This window comes from Sceloporus occidentalis, unplaced genomic scaffold (assembly GCF_023333645.1).
Source record: "Sceloporus occidentalis isolate IW3139 unplaced genomic scaffold, rSceOcc1.0.p SCAF_14, whole genome shotgun sequence".
NCBI lineage: Eukaryota > Metazoa > Chordata > Lepidosauria > Squamata > Phrynosomatidae > Sceloporus > Sceloporus occidentalis.
This window is the reverse complement of record NW_028316994.1, coordinates 4210803-4227738: the sequence shown is the minus strand read 5'-3', so window position 1 is coordinate 4227738 and position 16936 is coordinate 4210803. Positions and strand designations below refer to the sequence as shown.

Sequence of the window (16936 nt, the reverse complement as noted above, 5' to 3'; positions counted from 1 at the left end):
CAAAACAACCTTTGGCCATCCATGGTCTCCACCAGCCTCCTGCTGGACTACTCTTTCACCAGGTGTGACTGTGTTCATTTATTTATTTAGAGTGTTTATAGCTCACTCTTTAGTCACAAAAGCTCTCATAGCAGTTTACAGATTGTTAATTTGACAATACCCTGATTTCAGCCTTACAATCTAAATAAGACATGACACAGAAGAAAAAGGGAATGACACTGGGGAAGGAGTTTAAGTCCAGTAGACTATCTTTCCCTGTGAGGCTAGGGCGATGGCAACTGGGATGGAGGAAGGGCCTTTCATTTGCTTCTTCACCTAGGCATGATGAAGTTGTGCCTACTTGCTCCTCTCTCCCTTCAAGGCCAGGGCAGTGGCAGAGAGAATGCTGGTGGTGGATGATTTGTGGCCTTCCAGATGTTCTTAAACTGTCACTTCCATCATCCCTCACCACTGGTTTTATTGGTTAGTGTTGATGTGCGTTGTAGTCCAGAAACCTCTTGAGAGCCACAAGTTGTCCACTCATGCTCTGGAGGAAGAAGAAGAGAAATGGAAGAGTGAGCTTAAACTGCTTGGTAGGATATCCCTCCACATCAGATGAGAAGCAGGCAGTCCATAGCGTGGAGGTTTGAGTGCACTTGGGTTCACAGTAACAGGTTGCACAACAGGACTAGCAGCTAGTCTTGCTTAGATGGTTTGTGGCAGATATGTGAGCAGGAGGCATCCTATCTCCAAGTCTCATTCTTTGCCCTTATTCAGTCTAGGCTTCCATGAATGCAAGCAACTAAGGTGATTCCTGAGGATTAGAGATTTTAAAACATAGTTTGAAAAACAATGAAATATAAGTTGATCCTCTAGCAGCCCTGATATTCTGCAGGAACTTACCAAGTGTTTAACTTGTTGCTGATCTACCTTTGCATTGTATATGAACAACTTGGCACAGTTTTTTCTTGTCCTCTAGGTCTGTCACCCTACCCAAATTGAGAGAGTGCTCTTCCAAAGTACTCCAGGATCTTCAAGGGATTTAGCTATGGGGAAGGGAAGCATTTCCCCTCCAATGAAATCCTTTCCCATGAAGTTTTCTTTCAGTGCCCAAATTTTTAGCTTTACAGTGTGAGACACTGAAAATTGTTCACTCCTTGAACTCTTACCCTTGTTCTGTTCACATTCCCTTGGTAACCTTGCCTATCCTTTTTATTCGAATGCCCAAACTCTAGTTCCAGTTGCACAATAAAGTTATAAGTTAGAGAAATACTACAAATATAAGGACTGAAGGAAAATTGCATTAGGGGAACAATTGTTTGGGGAACAATGCCCTCATACTCTGCAGTGAGACCCCTGGCCCTCTTAATGTGCAGTAATCTTATTGTAGGATTTCAATATGGGCAAAGTCCACAGAGTGTTTATCATTTTTTTAAAAAAAAATCTCATCAGTTGAGGGAGAGGAAGCAATCTGCACTTTGATTCTTCTCATTCCTTTCTCCATATGAAGAATTCTGTTTCTCCTCGGCAGCAGGCACGGCTAGGAGAGCGGCCATCTGTCCAGCGGGAGGCCCCAGTTACAGAGCAGGAGTGGGAGCAGCATATGGATCCTGATGGACGTGTGAGGGACCCCATTGGATTGCGCCGGAGGATCTTTGCAGGCGTAAGACATTTGGTTTTGGGCAATGAGCAAGCAATATGGCAGTGCACAGGGGGGTGAGGAGAGGTAGACAGCTGTATTTCAGGGCAAGGTGAGTGCGGGGTGGGATTGTATATTCCTTTCTTTCCCAGTATCTAAGCCCTGGTGCAGAGTTACTGTGAACAGTTTGTCATAGAATTACCTGGCCTAATAAATCATTTTCCTTTACTGCTTTGTTTGTCCTCTTCCAGGGTCTCAGCATGTCATTACGTAAGGATGCATGGAAATACCTCTTGAAGTATTATTCCTGGGACAACACTAGTGAGGAGAACAAGGCACAAGTCAGGCGGAAAACGTAAGTGTAGCTAAGGATTGTGGGGGGAGTGGTTTTTGAACTGGAACTGGGTTTTGATCAGTTGGTGGATCAATATTCAAGGCATAGATTCCTAACCCACACCATATTCTTCCTCACTGCCTTTCTCAGAGATGAGTACTTTCGCATGAAGCTGCAATGGAAGTCGGTCAGTGAAGAGCAGGAGCAACGGAACTCCTTGTTGCGAGGATATCGTAGCTTGATTGGTCAGTATAAATTCCATCTCCCAGCACTAATTGGTTTTATAAATCTCTTTCATAATGTGTAGATGATTTGTATTTCCCCCCTTTCTCCTAGCTGACAGTGCGGGCTTGTCTGTGTGCAACAAGGTATTCTCAAAAGTTGAAAATGCATGCATACTGAGTCCTGTTGACTTGCACCAAGAAACCACCTATCCCAACATCCTGTTTCTAATAGTGGTTAGACAAATGCTTCTGAAAGACCAAGCAGGGTGCAAAGCTATTGGCCTTCTCCTGTTGTTGTTTGTCATTGTTTAGTATTGAGTGGCACTTAACCTCCGAACATGGAGGCCCTAGTTGGTTATTCTGGCCAAACTAGGCAGGCATTTACCTGGAATTAGCAAATTATTCCTTTTTACCAGTCCATTGTAATTAGTTTTCTTTTCCAGTACTGAAGATATAATTACGTTACTTTATTACTTTAACTTAACAAGGGATAAATTACTTCTTTTACAATGTAACTGTAACCCTTTAGTTCTTTGTACAGGTTGAATATCCCTTATCTAGAATTCCGTAATCTGAAATAATCCAAAATTGTTTGCATGGGTGGTTGAGATAGTGACACCATTGGTTTCTAATGGTTCAGTGTACAAAAACTTTCATTTCATGAACAAAATTATTTAAAATATTATGTATAAAATTACCTTCAAGCTATGTTTATAAAGTTTATAGGAGACATACATGAATTTCATAATTAGACTTGGGTCCCATCTCCAAGAGTGCACTCTCTCTCTCTCTTTCTCTCTCTCTATATGTATACATACACACACATACACACATGCACACACATGTATATACATTTTAAAAAATCCAAAATACTTCTGGTCCCAAGCAATTTGGATAAGGGAGACTCTCAACCTGTGTAGTTGTTTTGGTTGTGGCCTGACTAAACAGTGAAGAAGAAATACGACATGGTACAGTTGCTGGCTCAGGTGCTGTTGTGAATGTTGTAGTAAAAACAAGGTGAACATAAGGAAAATATGTTTTGTACCCCAGTACAACAGCTTGAAACATTCAGATACTTCTCAGAAAAGGAACTGATTATATTTGTTACAGTTAGTTTAGAGAAATGGTAAAGCATTACTAGGGTTTGTGGTTTGTTAAAAAAAAATAAAAGTACTGTGATAACTAATCACTTTTTTTTGGGTTCTGGGTGTATAGCTACTTTTAAAGCAATGTCCAGAGGGCAGGGAACCATCTAAATAATAATAATAATAATAATAATAATAATAATAATAATAATTGTAAGCCACTGTGATAACCTTTAGGACTGAAGGGCGGGTTATAAATACTATAAATAAATATATAAATACATAAGAAAGATATGGAGGTTGTGTTTAATTTTCAAAAAAACTTTATTTCTATATTAAAAAAAATACAATAAAGATATTGTTTACAACTCATTTTTTCCTCTAATATTCAACAAATAAATCCAACATAATGCTTTTATATTTCTTTTACTTTCCATCCAAACTCCATAATAGATTCATATCAGGTTAACACTAAATTTCATTTCTGTACGAACTTCCTTTATCTGGTTTCTGCTTTTGTGTGTTTGTTTCATTTCTTTATACCCAAATTTCTTCTCTTTGAGTTTTCTTTCTGTTTCTCTTCTAATTTCTATCTTCTCTAGAATCTTCTTAATTTTTTTTATCCAGTCGCTACCTTATTTATTCTCAATTTCCGTCTCTACTTTTTCCCCCCGATACATCAAAACAAGTTCCCAGTTGTCCTCTATATTTGTACTGTCCTCCTCTTTTATTTTTCTTGATAATCTATCTTCCTTTCTCAATTCCAATAATTTCCTTAACCATTCTTCTAAAGTGGGAATTTGCAGAGATTTCCATCTTTGAGCGTACAGTATTTTTGCAGATGTCACCATATATAAAATCAGCTTTATGACACCAGATATTGTAGCTCCCTGTAGTCAGTCTTTCACTGTGCTTTGAGCTGGCTCCACCCCCCAAGGTGGCTTGATGCCCCAGCACGCGGCATCACGACACTCCTCCGGTGCTGCATACATACGAGGCAGCGCCAAAGGAGCACTGCCAGGTCACGGCAGCGCAGCTATTGCGCCCTTTGCAGGGTGCAAAAAGGAGCCGCTTTTTGCAGCTCCTTTTTGTGCCCTGCAAAGGCCAGATAGGGGCCATGGTGTGCGGTTGCCGCAGCCTTGATCTGGCTGTAACGGGGCAGCTCTAGGCTGCCCCTTCGGGACTGTGTGTACAGCCCCTAAGTTGGCCCATTGGAAGTTTATATCCTACAGTGTGTTCTGTCCAGTGTAACTTCCAGGATGGCTTTACATTCTCTCAATGCCAAGATTAGTGAATATAGTCTGTGTCCAATATATTGCATCATTAGCATCTGACCTGGCCAATAATAATTTTTTAAAAATTGTATGTGTTAAGGTACAATTTATGAAGTCTATGAAAATAATAATGCTTCAGATTGAGAGCAGTCAGTCTCCAATTTGTTTCCCCCTAACCACTGCAAAACATCATAGGAAATCTTAATTTTAAACAATTTTTATAAACTATTTTCACTGAGAAGCATGATTTCTTTTGCTCTGCCTCTTTCTTAAAGCTACATACATTATTCCTGTGAGCCTTTGTTATGATTACATAATGGCATTAAGAAAGTGGCTATCTAATTTTCAGTTCCTTTCCAGATAATCCCTTGCAGAGAATTTGCCATTTTCCATGACTATTGCACACTGAATTGACACTTACTGGGCTGTCCACAGAGCCTCATTGTCAGTTCAGTCCCCAAATCAGTTTGTGTTTAAGGACTTTCTGCTGAAAATGCATCGCTTTGCAGTTATGTACCAGCAGAAATAGGCCAAGCAATTTTATCTTCAAACTGTGTCAGGGAAAAGATGATTTCATCTACAGCTTCCAGATCCCATATGTGTCTAGCCTGGGGCAGGAGGGGAGCAATATGCAACCTAGAAAATCAGAAATGGAGGGAAAACAGCCATGATCCCATAGCAACACCACCTGTGTTCTCAATTCACCATGTTAAGATAGCAGTCCCAGTGTGTCACTACATGCAGAGGAAGTCAGTGAATTTATGTGCAAAGAGAGGTACCTGATGACAGCTTTGTGATGCTATTCCTCCTTCATGCACTCAATACATTTTTGTGGCATAGCCAGTATTACTGCATTGTTGTGAAGCCTTGGACACTCCAAGAAGGAGCTGGGCCCTGCTTAGGAACGGGAAATGACCTTACTCTCCTTTTGCTAGAAACAGTCCTCTCTTTGGCAATGTCAGGGGGCTGCCTCAGGTAGCTAATTTTGGGCGTTTTAAAAGAGCACCAGCTTTCAAATTGGTGGTTGTTATAATTCTACTGTTAGAAGAGTGGCATGAAGATTTGTGGATTTCTCTGCTTCATACACCAAAAGATCTTGGCTGGATCTGAGTACTCAGCATCTTGACTGGGATGGATGGGAAGTTTTCTGCAATATTTGGCCATTTGTGGCCCACAATAAGTTGTGGAGGTGAACATTTAGCCCCTAGGCCTGCCAGAATTGCCCATCTCTATTATCATATGCAGAACCCTCTAAAACATGAGTGAAGCTGGATTTCTCCTTGCAGAAGCCACTGTCTGGTGACTTGTCAACATCTGATATGACTATAAGTCTTTATCTCCTATCACCTCTGTCAAATACTGTTCTCTAATCTCTTCTACCCATCCATTCAGCTAGTCCCAAAAACCCAGTTGTAGTAGCTTTATTTTATCTCCAGTCCAATGAAGGCTGATGCAAATAATTTTCCTGACTTCTCTGCAGTCTCCTCAGCCTCCTTCAGTAATCCTTTTGTCATTTTAAAAAAGAAAAAAAAACTTAACTGCATACACAAAAAAGTCTTTGCAGTAATCTATTTTGGGGAAAGGGGAATATGTCCTATTCTTTAACTACTGTGCTTTATGTAGTCTTAGGGTGAGAAGTGGTCACAAAGAATTCAAATAGATTAGTGAGATGACCAGTACCATTTGTCACTTGTCCACTTGTTTCATATATCAGTAAATCTGTGAACAACCTGATCCAATCCAGATATGTCAGAGTATTCCCACTACCTTCAGTGAGAGCAGGCTGTCTGGGGATGCTGGGATTTATAGTCTTGACACATCTTGAGGATTTTATACCCTGACATTACTTGGTGATTCAGTTTTTCAGGACATCACTCCTTTTCTCCTTTCATTTGAAGTGTTGGGGACTGGATTTAGAATTCTGTACTTGCAAAGTAGGCACTGTGCCAATGAGCTTATAGTCCCTGGGGCTTTTTCTGGGGCAGTACATCTGTTGTTTGTTGCTGCTCCTGTGCTTTTTTTCTTACTAATATTATTTTGTATTGTTTAAAGTAAAGTGTACAGTGTTCTTTGTTATTGGCTGTCAATAGAAATAGAGTTAATAGGTAAGACATAAATAAGTCTGAAACACTCAGTTTCGTCACATGCAAACAATTAATCAGAGGCTTTGTTGTGCCTAAAGGTCCCTGGGCTTGTTCTAGAGCATCTTTTATTCCCTGTTTAAAAATTGTCATTGGGGTGGGGGGTGGGGAGAAAAAGCAAGTGCTAAACAATAAAATGCTGTATTTCCAAAGGTTTGTGGTTCCTTGCTTACTTTTGGATCTAGGGAATTTCTGGCTGAGCAGCAGGTAACAAATCCAAAAGAAAGTGTAAATGGTTAATGCAAACTTTCCAAAACAGTGCAAGCAAGAAGAGTCAATGCCACTCAGCACTGGAGTGCAATAATCAAATAACCAAATAAAAGACCAAACAAACAGGATGGGGAACAAAATAAAGATATTAGACCTCATCAGAGTGATTCATATCGTGCCACTGTCATTTTCAAGATTTATAAATAACATGTGGGGTGTCTTTGTACCTTTACAGAAAGGGATGTAAGCCGCACCGATAGGAATAACAAATTCTACGAAGGCAGTGAGAACCCTGGATTGGTCCTCCTGAATGATGTGCTGATGACCTACTGCATGTATAACTTTGACCTAGGTGAGTTTGGAAGAGGAGAGGGAATAGCATTTGCTCATGTTTGAACAGCAGGGGAAATGTAGGTATCTTTGCTTAGGAGAATCTCTTAACTATGCAGGGCAGGGAGAAGTAGAGGAATTGGCTAATGCAGGATAGCAGGAGTGCAGCATCTAAAGTGATAATCTCATAGTCCCTTGGGTCTATCACAGGGGACTACAGAGTGTGTTTTTCATCACAGGGCCTGACAAGATTAGAGGTGGCACATGCTGCCTGCCAGCCTAATACAACTGTACCGTAAAAGAAAGTTGAGATGTCTTGTTGGCTCATGATACATGCTGCTTACCAGCCTAATACAACTGTACCATAAAAGAGAATTGAGATGGTCTTTTTAGTTCTTGTTGTTGGCTCCCCTGATCGATCTCAGCACCAACAATTGTTTGATCCTGCTATCTTTATCATTAAACTCATGAACAGAACTGACTGATTGTGGGTATCGATGCCAAAATAAGCACCCATTTTCAAGCTGCTTCTCACAATCATATGGACCAGAAGTCTGATGTAGATTTGTTTGATTTTCCTGTAAATGAAAGCTGAATCAGTTAGGATATGAATTCCATGCTGAGCAGCATGTAGTGTTGACAGTCCTATAAGCCTCTCTGGCTAGTCTTTTCCAATGAGGATTTTCTAGGTCTTCTGTCTGTTAAAAATGCTCATCAGTCTTCAAGTTCTGTCTCTTGTCATGTCAATCTACAAGACCACAAAGGAAAAAGAAACTAACTTGATAAGGCTACAGCTTGGGGCTTGTTTGTTGCTTTAAGCAGCCCACGACATCCATAATTTTTGCTTCCCTGTGCAGGTTATGTCCAAGGCATGAGTGATCTCCTGTCCCCCATTCTCTTCATCACCCAGAATGAAGTGGATGCCTTCTGGTGCTTTTGTGGTTTCATGGAACTGGTGGTGAGTGCATGGTCCTGGAAGTGCTCATTTTGCTGTGGAAAAAGAGCCTGCCCCCATTTAACTGGGAGCTAGTTATAGAGGAGGGGGATGAGTTTGAGGGTCCTGTAGACCAGGTTTAGTTTGAATAAGAGACCTTTAAGATGAAGTATAATACCAGACTTCACATTTTGAAGGGATCTCTTGTGGATCATGGTGGAAACTTATATTTCACTGCTTGTGAAGGTGGGGCCTTGAATAGTGGGTTCAAATTTCCCCCCAAATCCTAAATATTAGGAAGAATTTCTCACAGTATAAGATGTTTGGCAGTGGACTGTAAGTTATAGTATTCTTGGTTAGATGTTTTATAGGAGAGACTGAATAGTCAGCTATCAGGCATTACAACAATGTCTGCATCGGGATAAGAAACCGTCCACCCTCCAGATGGACGGTTTCTCACAGTTCTTTACCATTGGCCATGCTGGTTGGAGATGATGGGAGTTGTAGGCCAAAACATCTTGTGAGCTATAGTTGGTAATGGGCTGGAGTAGATCTTTTGAAGCACCTTCAGACTTTGTGATTCTGATTCTTCTGGTCAGAGTTGTAGTGGCATACATATCAAGGTGATGTTATCCAGTGATAAAGATTTAGATTGCAGGTTAAGTCCAAAACACACTGCAGAAATAATCCAGTTTGAGACAGCTTTAATTGTCATGGCTCAATGCTAGGGAATTCTGGGAACAGTAGTTTTGTGAGACATTTAGCCTACCCTGTCAGGGAGCTCTGGAGCCACCATAAACTACAATTTCCAGGATTCCCTAGCACTGAGCCAGGGCAGTTAAAGTGGTCTCAAACTTTATTTCTGCAGTGTGTTTTGGATCTTAGAAATTTCTCCCTATCAATTTGTTTACACTCTTGCTTTCTGTCTATAGCACCGCAATTTTGAAGAAAGCCAAGAGTCCATGAAGAGACAGCTGTCCCAGCTCACTTTTCTCCTCAGAGTTCTGGATCCCCCGCTTTGTGACTTTCTAGGTACTTGGATGGCTGTTTATGGGACCACTGAAACCTTGGTGTGTTGAAATTAATGTGGGCCAACTGAGAAGGATAAAATATTGTTATTGTGACTATATATGGTGAAGTAGAAACATGAATTGTGAACAGATGATTTCTGAATTTGTGATTATTTGGGGGGCATTTGTCCATCTCACTTTTGTCTCCTGGCTAACTCCTTTTAAAAGTTTAAATAAAATGAACATTGAACCAAATAGGATACCTTTGTTTTAATCCCAGCAATTACAGACTTTATAAAAGAGGGATTGGCCACCTGTATTCCCCTAAACATTGCTGGACTCTCAGCTCTTATCATTTCTGGCTATTGGTCATGCTGTCTGGGGAACTGGAGTCAAACAACATCTTGGGGGAAATACAGATTGTCTGCACAGGCATAAAACACTGTTACTGACTTCTATCTTCCTTGGCTGCTTCTAATAGATTCGAAGGAGTCTGGCACCTTGTGCTTCTGTTTCCGATGGATTTTGATCTGGTTCAAGAGGGAATTTGCCTTCTCTGAAATTCTTCAGCTATGGGAGGTGAGATCAGATTGTAACCTTTGAACCAAATGAGAATTTCTAATTTGAGTCACATGAGGATTTCTGATTTGAGTATAGGGTGGGCAAAATCTAAGGCATGCTGTGATGGATTTTGATGTTGGGGGAAAGTATTAGGAGTGAGACAAATCAGCTATTTCTGAATTTGAGTATTTAACTGACCCACAACTGTATTGTCATTCCTTGAGCATGAGGGTGAAATGGCTGTGCTGGACAAGGTGACAGTTGCTCACCTGCAGTGTTGCAAAGGATTTTGGGGTGCATTATTTGGAGCTGTACTGTAGCCAACACTTAGCATTGGGTAAGTGCAACTGTAGTAAACTGAAGCTGCCACAATGTTGGAAAGATGGATGGAACAGTTAAGTGTATTGCATCTGTGCATGCTTCATTTAAAGACTTAATTAACAAGAATCAACTAAAGAATCTGTGTGTATTTAGAGGACCATGCAGTATGCCTTTCCTGGGGTTCCTGGGAAAGCCCTTACCCTTCTCTTTCCCCTGGCACCCCAGCATCACCTGATATATTGGATTGGGTGTTGATCAGGTGTGGTTGATGTGTGGTCAGATTTTTAAGGACTTTGTTTTATCACTGGAGCTAAATACATTATAAAATAAATTTTAAGGGGAACGGTTTGTTGGATTATGGAGCAACTCATTACACCTAGGAGTAATTGCTTTAGTTCAGAGATATAATTCGATTCCAAAATTATAACTCCATAAACCAACCATTTCTCCCAAAGAGAGTAGCATAGCTTCTTGTTTAGGTGTTTAGAAGAGCAAATACATTAACATGTGACAAGACAAGCTCAGGCCTAAAACACAAGGGCAAAAAGGTGCAGCTTCCGACTGCTTTGGTGGCAGGGTGTGCAGATGGCACATGTGCCTGACACACTCTGAGGCCTCCAGAAAAAGGAGCGCTCAAAAACACTCCTTGCAGGTGGCCCATTTGGGAGTGCTGCCATGGCCTGCTTTCAGAGCAAGTCATGCAGTCCCCACGATCCTACGCTGATTGGGGCTTGATTGTGGGTGGAGCGGCCAGAGGCTGCTTCTTCATGGCCATCTGTTTCACCCCTATGTATACTTCATTTCCACCCCTGCCTCCCCTCCCAGAACAAACAGGTTTAATTTATTGGAAATCAAATTTATATTAAAAGTGAAGCCTGCTTTCAGGGGAAAAAAACTACATAACAGTATTGTTTCTAACCTAAAATTAATTTCTACCCTTGATGTGTGAAGTAACCATTATGACGGGTGGGGGAATCATAGGTCAACAAGTTTGTTTTTTACTATAACTCCCATATTCCCATCTGAGTGAGGCTGATGGGAGTTGTAGGCCAAAATGCAAACATTCTTTACACCTGCATTATAGTTTACCTAGTTATAGGAGATCCATAAGAAGAAGCACTTGCTTCTGGAAATAGAAATCTGATTTTTCCTCTGCCTCTCTGGAAGAGAAGTACACTGGTCCAAGACACACTAAAGCAGTTTCAGACAGCTTTAACTGCCCTGGCTCAGTGCTAGGGAATCTTGGGAACTGTAGTTTGTTGTGGCACCAGAGCTCTCTGACAGAAGGCTAAGGCCTGTTACAGACAGCCAAAATAAAGCTGCTTCGAGTCACAGTGGAGGTATGGTGTTTCAATGATGCATGCGTCCTAAGAGTCCAGAAGTCACACCAAAGCCACGCACCAGCCTGGAGCATGGCTTTGGTGCAGCTTCTGGACTCTTAGGACGCATGCATCATTGAAACACCATACCTCCACTGTGACTCGAAGCAGCTTTATTTTGGCTGTCTGTAACAGGCCTCTATGTCTAAAAAAAGCTACAGTTCCGAGAATTCCCTAGTGTTGATCCAGGGCAGTTAAATTGGTCTCAAACTGGATTATTTCTGCAGTGTGTTTTGGACCACTGTTGATTTCAGCAAGGGGACTTTTCCTGTGTTTTATTCAATCTAGCGCCCTTCAACATTAGTCTCGTTTGTTTTAGGTTACATTTCTCAGAATTGTTTATTTTAGGTTGCATTTCCCAGAACCCCAAGCCAGCAAGGCCAGAAGTCACTCTTAAGCTCTGATTCTCCCAGAGAAACATGGCTGTGATCTATTCCAGAGACTCAGCATGATTTGAGCAGGGCTTGCAGGCTCAGGTTTGGGCTAGTGAGATAGTAAATACCTGGAGTGTTTTCTATTTTGTGGTGGGATAGTAAATGTGTTGACCTTATAGAAATTGAAACATTTTGGCTAATGTAGTTGCAAATACCACAGAAGATTTTAACTCTGACATTATCATGCTGCAGCATATTCTGTGCTGTAACATTGTGTTATGGCACCTTTATGCATCCTAAACTACATGTCTTTCCCCTTCCATTCCAGGTGCTCTGGACAGGATTGCCTTGCCCCAACTTCCATATGCTGGTGGCCTGTGGCATTCTGGATGCAGAGAGACAGGCTCTTATGAACTCTGGCTTTGGCTTCAGTGAGATCCTCAAGGTGAGCACTGGAGAGCTATAGCCTTGCTCTCATCTCTCACATGCTCATATATGCTTGTACTTGCACTCTCCGTAGTGCACAGAGGCAATACCATTTGCACTTTCAGCTTTTTATACAAAGAACAAAGTCAAGTTTGTAGTTCTCAGGTTAATACACCATGTCTTCTGAAAATGCATGGTCAGTATCTGCTGTGAAGCCAAAACAGAAGAAGGTCTGCCCTTTCTCCATCACTTCTAACCCTCCCCTCTTAATTTTCCTGTCTATGGCTCTGTGCGACTGTATCCAATTTCCCTTTGCACCACACTGTCCTCTGCTGGTATGTGAGATTTCTGCTGAATGCTTAGAAAGCTGATATGACTTAGTATCCCTCAGTTTGGTCAGTGTGCAATGTTTGTTTTTCCCAGCAGACATCGCAATCCTTGCCCCAAAGCCTCTTTCGTAGTCTTTTGCCTTCGCAACATCTATTTGTCCTCTTTAAGAGTTGCCCAGCCCCTTTTTCAGAACAAGGTCTCCCCCACTACATTCCCCATCAAAACATGTACACTTCTCTTTTTCATCCCACTTCCTGCATTTCTGTTTTCTGAACTGTATCATCTTTCCATTTTTAAATTTCCTGGTTAACCATTTGACTTTCTTACTTTCTCTGTTTGTCTTCTCACAGCACATTAATGAGCTCACAATGAAGATGAGTGTGGAGGACATCTTATGTCGGGCTGAGGCAATCTACAGACAGCTGGCAGCTACTCCTGTGAGTTTCCTCCAGCACAACATGATGTCTCTCTTATCTTGGTATTCTTTTGGGAGGTGTAAAGCCTGCACATTCTTATGCCAGGCAAACAGGGCAAGGAAACAGCTCTCTGTCTCAATTTCTAACACTCATGGTAAAAGGGAGGTATATAAGATAATTGACAAATAGACCAGCTTCTGTTGGTGGAAGAGATGCCAGCATCTTCCATGTTCAGGGCTCCATACAGCACAGAACTGAAAAGCAATTAGTTCTCCTGCTCTACTTCAGAATACCATGCTACTGAACAGTTCTGTTCTATTACGAATGATGGTGTTTACAAATTGGGCCAGCAGTTTTTGCGCTGTTGAGGGTTTCTGTTGAAGGTTCCTACTATCCATTCCCTTTTGCAGGATGCTCCATTCTATCACCTTTCCCTTCAATGGCAATTTAGAATTCCATTGCTGATAACCATGCTCAGTTTTCATTTTTTTTCTTCTTCTTCTCCACTTTAGGCTAGGTTTTGTTCCTGGTGAGTTTTTATTATTTTTGTAAACTTCAAAAGTTCCTCCCAGCCTGCTGAGACCACCCTCTTTTGTATGGATGGTGCCACATTTTCTACATAACCATACACAAATACAGAATGAATTTGTTATTAGTATTGCTATTCATGTAATAGGATATTGCACTTATTGAATGTACTTAAAGCACTTTCTATATGTCACCTTGGGGTAATTTATCTCAGTAAGGCAGGCCAGGATCATTTTCATGCTGCAGATGGGAAGCCAGAGAGAGCACAGAGAAATGCCTATAAATACATAGTGAGTCCAGGGTTGAGGGGTGCGATGTGAGCGAGGTCTTTCCAATTCATTATTCTCTTGCCTCTTTTTACCAGCTTGTAGCTTTTGTGTTGGCCCATATACATGTGCATATCTCAGTGTTTTGTGGTCCAAAAGTCAGCAACAGCACCAACGTGCCTTTTCTATAACTGCATGATTTCCGGTTGCTTCCATAAAATGTCCCTACAGGATAAATTCCAGAAGAATCACAGGACCACAAGTTGGAACTGTCTTCTCTCAACCTGGTTCCCTTCCAGATGTGTTGGACTACACCGTTCTTGTTTGGGTGATGGTGAGAATTGTAATCCAACACATCGGAAGGGCACCCAGTTGGGGGAGGGCTGGGAAGATCCAGCATTTTGTGTGCCACCATAGCTAGGCAGATGCTGCTGAGAAGTCCAACAACAACAGCTCAAAAAGACAATACTTTGTGGCAGTTAATTCCATAGAGTTGAGTGAATTTTGTGGCACTTTGTGGCATTGAATTCCATAGAGTTGGTATGCCACATTGGGAAGTGCCAGCTCAGTATGTCTCCTGAGCAACGTAAATATCCCAGTCTAAACTTTATGCATTCTGTTAACAATGGAAAAGATAAAACATGTCAGATTTGAGAGAGTATGATTTTTTCCCTTCTGTAACATGGGGAGCAAATAAAATGGCCTCAGAATGCAAAATGGGGGATCTGATGTGGAGGGCTTTCCTTATTTTAATATTCCTTGTTGCCTCACAGGCTGGACTGATCCAAAAGGTTCCTTCCCTTAGTTGAGCAAGAGCCACTTCTGTGTGTTCTAGTGATGTATTAAAGACCACGTAGGATGGTCATAAAAAGTTTCTGTACCAGGGCTGCCTTCGTTTGTGAAGGTTGTCATGTGGAACTGTTGCCAGACGCTGCTTTATAAAAGCATATACTATTTCTTTGCCTAACAAAATATTGTTTTGATCACCAGTGGTTCTCAAAGAGGGTTGTTCTTCCTCATCCCTCTCTACTTAATCCTTCTAAAGAACTCTGAGACCTTCTGCAATAATAATATGTCTTGATACCATGCGTTTCAGCATTGATGGGTCAGGGAAGCAAGTGTTAAATGGTACCATATACCAGAAATGTATTCTTAAAACGTTAACATAATTAAACTATGGTTTTCCTCCCCAGGACCTACCCCGCAATGTTCAGGAGCTGCTGGGCCTCTCGGAGGGCAAATCCCCAACCCCGAGCACTGACACAGCCAGCTCACCCCAGCCACTGTCACCCAGCCAGGCCCAAGAGATGGAATTGACAGACAGTGTTTCCCCAAGCCAGCCGGACAGCAGCATTGAAATCCTGCCTACTGAGGAGGCCTCCACCTCTCAATCTCTCTCTCCTTGAGAATCTGTCATCACTGACACCGTCTTCTTAACACAAGCACTTTAACTATTGCAGGGTGAGGGCTGGAAATAAGGCAGAGTGAGATGGAAGTTAGAGGTGTTGTGTATTCCCTGAAGTTCAAATAGCTGTAGGAACAGTCAACACTCATTAAAGGTAAATGGGGCTTGGGAGCAGCTGTGTCCCCCCCCCCCCCGGTTTCTCAACCTGCTCCCATCCTAAGTTGCTCCGGTGCTTGGTGTGCATTGTGTGCCTTTCTCATAATGTACAGAGGTATGGCCATCTCTCTAAAAACACCCCAAGGATTGGTGTAAAGTTCACCTTCTCTTCATCAGATGTGCAGAGAAAATGGAAACGGGCAAGTTAATAGCTGTCATGCATTTTTCTTTTTCTACCTTGGGTCCCTAACCCCTTAGAGTCTTCCTTTTGCTGCCACTGCTCCCATTTCACTTCTATCTGCAACTTTCAGGCTCATTTGCTGAACTTCAGACTGACGGTGACATCTTTTTCTTCAGGATGATGATGAAGCCTTTCTCTTTGACCATGGGAGTTAGGAAACCCAGGTTCTTCGGTAAAGAGAAAGGAGGAAGAACAGATTTAGAGCACTTTGTTAGCAGAAAGTTAGTCAGTGGGAGGAGGGCAGGTTCTCTCTGAAAGAAGCATGGTGTCAGAGAGCACATCAAGAGATGCTGAAAAGCAGAGCTTTTAGGCTCTTTGGTCCTTTGCCAGGGAATTCCTGTTGACGTAGCTCCTTGTGCTTTCCTTTTTTGGCTGGAGGATTGTCTCCCTCCCTGGTTGCCGCATTCCCCTTAGTGGGTGGTTATGAACTGACAGCAATAGATATGAAGGGGAAGGATGTCAGACTCTTCTTCGGTGCCTCTCAAGCTTAGGGCACACATGGATTTGATGACTTATGTGCCTATGGGCACGTCTCACCATTGAACTGCCTCTTTGCCAGCCCTTAACTTTGGCATCTTTGTTTCCTTCATAATGTACATTAAAAATGTTGTGTCATTCAATTGCGTGTGGGGTTTTTTGGATAGAAAACTGTGCTTTGAGCAATTTGTTTTGGCTGGGCTGAGATTGGAGATGGGAGAAAGAAAGGGGGTGTGTGCTTGGAAGTCGATAGCACAGCATTCTGTTAAGAAAGGGCAAATTCCCATGGCCCATGTGAAGTCCTCCTTTTTTGTCCACACTGCACATTTTAAACTAATTTTATCCATGGATTCTCGGAAGAGGTGCTTCCCCACAACTAGAGTATCCCAGTACTCCTAAAAAGGAAGCCATGGTAATTTAACTTCCTTATGTTTGGTGTATATCTGTGACTTGGGAATGCCTATCAAGGGGCCACTGTGTTACCCTGCTGTTTCACCATGTAATAGTAGATAAGGTGAATTTCTTTCGAATTTTTTTTCAGAATTCTGCATTATCCATACTTTCATACAAGTTAATCTCGCACTGAACACCCAAGAACAATGTGTAAAATGTGATAGTTGCCCTGCTGGTGTATTTGAGAACATTGGGTTCAATGGGTAAAATCTTCCAAACTCATCTCTCAGCCATCAATTGAAACAGCAGATACTTAGTCTCAATCAATCCAACCACTGATCCATTTAGCTCACTATAGCCTGGGTGGGTAGAGTTTAAGATCTATTGGTTGATGTACAAAAGATTAGCAAGGATTTCCAATATCCAGTGGTTTAAATTCGGGGGGAAACCAAACCTCACCTCCTTAATTAAGTTGTTTAAAATAAAGAAACCTTGTGGAAAAA

The 16936-nt window shown here is 41.8% G+C and overlaps 1 protein-coding gene across 3 annotated transcripts in view; it reads left to right on the top strand.

Moving 5' to 3' along the window:
- The window catches only part of LOC149303605 (TBC1 domain family member 17-like), a 27838-nt gene extending 10902 nt beyond the window's left edge, over positions 1–16936 (top strand). For 2 of the 3 annotated variants that reach the window (XM_089481181.1, XM_089481183.1), the window contains exons 8-17: positions 1511–1642; positions 1870–1973; positions 2103–2197; positions 7122–7238; positions 8074–8174; positions 9083–9182; positions 9642–9739; positions 12124–12240; positions 12902–12988; positions 14955–16936. In XM_089481181.1, the coding sequence (XP_089337307.1) occupies positions 1511–1642; positions 1870–1973; positions 2103–2197; positions 7122–7238; positions 8074–8174; positions 9083–9182; positions 9642–9739; positions 12124–12240; positions 12902–12988; positions 14955–15167 (1164 nt within the window). In that variant the 3' untranslated portion in view covers positions 15168–16936. The remainder of the gene's footprint in view (positions 1–1510; positions 1643–1869; positions 1974–2102; positions 2198–7121; positions 7239–8073; positions 8175–9082; positions 9183–9641; positions 9740–12123; positions 12241–12901; positions 12989–14954) is intronic. The other variant, XM_089481182.1, reaches the window with a different exon arrangement.